This window comes from Pneumocystis jirovecii, assembly GCF_001477535.1.
Source record: "Pneumocystis jirovecii RU7 chromosome Unknown supercont1.43, whole genome shotgun sequence".
NCBI classification, from domain to species: domain Eukaryota; kingdom Fungi; phylum Ascomycota; class Pneumocystomycetes; order Pneumocystales; family Pneumocystaceae; genus Pneumocystis; species Pneumocystis jirovecii.
This window is the reverse complement of record NW_017264817.1, coordinates 1-6,294: the sequence shown is the minus strand read 5'-3', so window position 1 is coordinate 6,294 and position 6,294 is coordinate 1. Positions and strand designations below refer to the sequence as shown.

Sequence of the window (6,294 nt, the reverse complement as noted above, 5' to 3'; positions counted from 1 at the left end):
ACATAATTAACCCGTATTTTTTTTTCAAATAGTCTTTATTTCTTTTCCAGAGTTTTTTACATTATATTCATTATCCAAACATTTTTGCATTTACCCCGCGTTTACCCCGCGTTTACCCCACACAAATTTAAAGTATCGCAAAGCAGCCCAACTACGCAGAGACAGCGGGCACCTCTTAAATATATTTGCACACATTACTTATCTGACAAATTTTACCACAGAATTCAATTGAACTTCCTTAAAATTAAAAATAATTTAATACTTGACTTTATGAGAACAAGACCCACCAACTTTTGCGATCAAAACATATTAATGGAAACCCTAACTCTGCCACACGCCACAACGCAAATCCACCCCCATCTGGCACAGCTTGGCGCGGGCGGTGGCGCGGGCGGTTAAGCGGCAGGCACAAAAAAATGATGAGATTGGAGAGGAACATCTTTTAGCTTTAATTCTAAAGGAAGGTGAATTAGATCAACAAGAATGCAAAAAAAGACTGAAAGAGTACTGCAAAAACTTAAGAAGTATAAATCCTAAATTAGATAAAGTGGATCAAAAATTACAAAAAGTGTGTAAAGAAGATAGAACAGCTGAAGAAAAGTGCACAGGATTAAAAGACAAAGTCAGTCAAAAATGCATTGAATTTCAAAGAAAACTTCAAACAGCTGCTGGAAAAAAAATTTCAGAATTAACAGATGACATTTGCAAAGAAAATGAACGAAAATGCCTATTTTTGGAGGGAGCATGTCCAACAAAACTTAAAGATAACTGCAATAAATTAAGGAATAACTGTTATCAAAAGAAGCGTGATAAAGTGGCAGAAGATGCTCTTTTAAGAGCAGTTCGCGGAAGTTTAACTAAGGAAGCTACATGTCAAGAAAGGCTTAAAGAGGTTTGCATAGAGTTGAGTCAAGAAAGTGATGAGTTAACGAAGCTTTGTCTTTACCAAGAAACAACATGCAGCAAATTTGTATCAGAAAAAAAAGGAAAATGTACTACTCTTGAAAATGATATTAAAACAGTACTTGGAAAGGAAAATAAATTACGAGGAAAATGTTTAGCACTGCTTGAACAATGTTATTTTTATAGAGGAAATTGTGAAGGAGACAAATTAAAGTGCAGCGAACCTGCTAATCAGGACTGCAAAGAATATATACCAGATTGCGATAAACTAGAAGAAGAATGTGAAAAACAAAATATCATTTACACACATCCGGGACCTGATTTTGATCCAACTAAGCCAGAGCCTACAGTAGCAAAGGACATAGGGCTGGAAGAGCTTTATAAAGAGGCTGAGAAGGATGGAATTTTTATTGGAAAGAATCATCTAAGAGATGCAACAGCTTTGTTGGCGTTGTTGATTGAAAATAGTAATGATGCTGAAAAAAAATGCAATGAGGTCCTCAAAGATAAGTGCAAAAACTCTCATGAACATGAGGCCTTGGAAAAACTATGTAATAAAACTAATCCAAGTGATTATAAAAAAAAAAAATGCGAAGAATTAGAGAAAGATATCAGAAAAACATGTGATATTCTCACGTCAAAGCTTATAAATAATCGTCTTTTTGATGCAGTAAATTCTAAAGTTGAATGGGGCAAGTTGCCAACATTTCTTAGTGATGAAGAGTGTGCAAAACTAGAATCTTATTGCTTTTATTTTAAAGAAAGATGTCCAGATGTCAAAGAAGCTTGTATGAATGTGAGGGCAGCGTGTTATAAGAGAGGGCTTGATGCACGGGCAAATAAAGTGCTGCAAGAAAATATGCGAGGAATGTTACATGGTTCAAACAAAAGCTGGCTTGAAAAATTTCAACAAGAATTAGTAAAAGTATGCAAGGAACTAAAAGAAAATAAAGAAAATTTCCCAAACGACGAACTATTTGTTCTGTGTGTACAGCCAGCAAAAGCGGCCCGGTTGCTTACACATGACCATCAAATGAAAGTTATCTTTTTACGACAACAATTGGATCAAAAAAGAGATTTTCCGACAGACAAAGACTGCAAGGAATTGGGGAGAAAGTGCCAAGATTTAGGAAAGGATTCAAAAGAAATTACGTGGCCATGTCATACACTGGAGCAGCAATGCAATCGCTTAGGGACTACAGAAATTTTGAAGCAGGTTTTACTGAATGAACACAAGGATACTTTGAAAACTCATGAAAACTGTGTAACATATTTAAAGGAAAAGTGTAATAAATGGTCTAGAAGAGGCGATGACCGTTTCTCTTTTGTATGTGTCTTCCAAAACGCTACGTGTGAGCTGATGGTAAAAGACGTGCAAGATAGGTGTAAAGTATTCAAAGAAAATATAAAAGCTTCAGAGATTGTTGATTTTCTTAAAAATAACACGAATAACATAACAACACTGGAAAGAAACTGTCCCTCCTGGCATACGTACTGCAATAGATTTTCACCTAATTGTCCAGATCTTACGAAAGAGGATAGTTGTACAAAAGTCAAGAAACATTGTGAGCCGTTCTATAAAAGAAAGGCCTTGGAAGATGCTCTCAAAGTAGAGCTTCGAGGAAAGCTGAGTGATGAAAACAAATGTACTACAGAATTAAAGGGATATTGTACAATAGCGAAAAACGTAAATAATGCATCAATCAGTGGTTTATGCAAAGATAGCACTCAAGGTAACAATAAAAAGCCTGAGGACAAAGTGGTAGAAGAGCTTTGTAAGAAATTGATGGAAGAAGTAAAAGAGCAATGTGAGACATTACCAGCAGAATTAAAACAACCGGTAGAAGATTTAGAAAAAGATTCTAAGACATATGAGAAACTTAAGAAAGAGGCAAAGGACGCAATGAATAGATCCAGCCTTGTTTTATCACTCGTTAAGAAAGACGGGAATAATACATCGAAAAGTAATAGCAAGAACAAGGATAAGAATGCCGTTTTAAACGGACTTCAAGATACCACAAAACATGTGAAAATACTGCGGAGAGGAGTTAAGGATGTACTTGTAACAGAATTGGAAGCCAAGGCATTTGATTTGGTAGCAGAAGTATTTGGAAGATATGTAGATTTAAAGGAAAGATGTGAGAAATTGACTTCAGATTGCGGGATTAAGGAAGATTGCAAAGAGTTAAAAGATGTCTGTGAAAAGATACAAGGAGTATGTTCGAAACTAAAACCACTGAAAGTGAAGCCGCACGAAATAGTCACAGAAAGCACAACAACGACCACGACGACCACAACAACCGTTACCGATCCGAAGGCAACAGAATGCAAATCCTTACAGACAACAGACACATGGGTTACACAGACATCGACACACACAAGCACATCTACCATCACATCTACGATTACATCAAAAATAACACTCACATCAACGAGGCGTTGCAAACCAACCAAGTGTACGACAGGGGATGATGCAGAGGACGTGAAGCCGAGTGAGGGATTGAAGATGAGTGGGTGGAATGTTATGAGGGGGGTGATAGTAGCAATGGTTATTTCGTTCATGATTTAGAAAGCAAATGAGCAAGATTTAATGATGAGCATGTATATTTAGTAAATAAACGAGCAGGGTAGGACAGGAAAGAGTAAAGTAGATTGAGTCATCTCTTCAGCATCAATTGAAAGTGCATTACACATGAAATCGCGTGTTCCTTATTTAATTGACCACTATTCTTTGTCTAAATAGCCTTTACTTCTCATTTATGTCCTTTTATATTCTACTTTTTATTTATTCAAATTTTACTATTACCCCACATTTACCCCGCATTTACCCCACACAAATTTAAATACGTGTAGTAAAGCATGTATCACAATAATTGTATGGACACACTAAAGATATACTTTGCACACACAGCTTCTTTGACAAGTTTTGTCACTGAATTTACTTGAACATCCTTAAAATTAATTAAGGATAATTTAATATTCAAATTTAATATGGAAACGAATCTCTTCAATTTTTGCAGTCAAAACACATTAACTCAAATTCAAACTCAAACCATACACCACAGCGCAGCCCACCCCCGTCAGGCACAGCTTGGCGCGGGCGGTGGCGCGGGCGGTTAAGCGGCAGGTACAAACACAGGGAGCAGGAGCAAATGATGAGGAAATTTATCTTTTGGCTTTAATTGCAAAAGAAGATGCTAAAGATGAGGGAAAATGCGAAGAAAAATTGAAAAAATATTGCAAAGAATTAAGTGAAACAAATCTAACACCAGAAAAAGTACACGAAAAATTAAAAGATTTCTGTGATAATGGAAAACGAAATAAAAAATGTAAAGAACTCAAAACAGCAGTCACTCAAAAGTGCAGTGAATTTAAAACAAAATTGGAAGGATTGGTGAAAAAAGATGCCTCAGGCTTGACAAATGATGATTGTAAAGAGAATGAACGACAATGCCTATTTTTGGAGAGAGCATGTCCTAGTGATCTTACAGAGAATTGCAACAAACTAAGGAATCTATGTTACCAGAGGAAACGTGACGGAGTAGCAGAAGAAGTCCTTTTGAGGGCGCTTCGCGGAGATTTGAATGACAAACCTGGATGTGAAAAGAAAATCAAAAATGTTTGCTTAAAAATAAGCCAAGAAAGTGATGAGTTGACAATGTTGTGTCTTGAACAGGAAAAAACATGCGCAAATCTTGTAACAAAAGGAAAAAGTAAATGTGATACTCTTAAAAAAGTTGAAGCACTTAAGAAAGATGAATTACGAGAAAAATGCCTACCATTACTTGAGAAATGCTATTTTTACAAAGAGAATTGCAAAGCAGACAAATCAAAGTGTGATGAATTGGAAAAGAAATGTCAAGAACAAAGTATTGTTTATATACCACCAGGACCCGATTTTGATCCAACTAAACCAGAGGCTACGCTAGCAGAAGATATAGGGCTGAAAGAGTTTTATAAGGGGGCAGAAGAGGATGGAGTTTTTATTGGAAAACAACAAGTAAGAGATGCGACAGCTTTGTTGGCGTTGTTAATTCAGGACCCAAGTGCAGCAGGTAATGATAATAAAGAAAAATGCAAAAAAGCTCTTGAAAAAAAATGCAAAACCCCTCAAGAACATGAGACCTTGAAAAGTTTATGTAAGGAAAGTGGTCTAAGTGATGATGGAACGAAAAAATGTGATGAACTAGAAAAAGATATCAAAAGAACATGTGATATTCTCACGCCAAAGCTTACAAATAATCGTCTTTTTGACCCAAAAAAAGGAAATAATGGAATTATTGGATGGGGAGGGTTGCCAACATTTCTTAGCAACGAAGAGTGTGCAAGATTAGAATCTTATTGTTTTTATTTTAAAGGAAGCTGTCCAGATGTCAAAGAAGCTTGTATGAATGTGAGGGCAGCGTGCTATAAGAGAGGGCTTGATGCACGGGCACATAAAGTGCTTCAAGAAAATATGCGTGGATTATTGCGTGGTTCAAATAAAACCTGGCTTAAGAAATTTCAACAAGAATTAGTAAAAGTATGTGAGAAATTGAAAAAAGAAAATAAAGGAAGTTTCTCAAACGATGAATTATTTGTTCTGTGTGTACAACCAGCAAAGGCAGCACGGTTACTTACACATGACCATCAAATGAGGACTGTTTTCTTACGTAAACAATTGGATCAAAAGCGAGATTTTCCAACAGATAAAGATTGCAAGGAATTAGGAAGAAAATGTGAAGCTTTGGGAGATGATTCAAATCAAATTCAGTGGCCATGTCATACACTAAAGCAGCAATGTGATCGCTTGGGGACTACAGAAATTTTGAAGCAGGTTTTACTAAATGAACACAAGGGTACTTTGAAGGAACAGAAAAAATGTGAAAAATATTTGAAAGAAAAGTGTAATAAATGGCTTAGAAGGGGAAACAATCATTTTTCTCTTGTGTGTGTTTTTCTGGAAAGTACGTGTAAGCTGATGGTAGATGATGTACAAGATAGATGCAAAGTATTTGAAGAAAATATAAAGAATTCAAAAATTATTGAATTTCTTGGAAATAATAAAAATAAAATAACAATACTGGAAAGAAATTGTTCTTCCTGGTATCCGTATTGCAATAGATTTTCACCTAATTGTCCAGATCTTACGAAAGGAGATACTTGTACAAAAATCAAGGAGCATTGTGAACCATTTTATGAAAGAAAAGCCTTGGAAGATGCTCTCAAGGTAGAGCTTCAAGGGAATTTAAGTGATAAATCCAAATGTAAACCTGCATTAAAAAGATATTGTGCAGTATTAAAAAATGTAACTAACACGTCAATTAGGGTTAGGGTTAGGGTTAGGGTTAGGGTTAGGGTTAGGGTTAGGGTTAGGGTTAGGGTTAGGGTTAGGGTTAGGGTTAGGGTTAG

The 6,294-nt window shown here is 36.0% G+C and overlaps 2 protein-coding genes across 2 annotated transcripts; both read left to right on the top strand.

Moving 5' to 3' along the window:
* Window positions 1-364: 364 nt before the first annotated feature.
* Window positions 365-3,472, top strand: T551_03723 (uncharacterized protein; the record flags this gene model as incomplete). The annotated part of the gene is made up of 1 exon (XM_018375986.1): window positions 365-3,472. A coding segment is annotated over one exon (3,108 nt), but the record flags the coding sequence as incomplete, so codon positions are not given.
* Window positions 3,473-3,988: 516 nt separating this feature from the next.
* On the top strand, window positions 3,989-6,294 carry T551_03722 (uncharacterized protein; the record flags this gene model as incomplete). The annotated part of the gene is made up of 1 exon (XM_018375985.1): window positions 3,989-6,294. A coding segment is annotated over one exon (2,306 nt), but the record flags the coding sequence as incomplete, so codon positions are not given.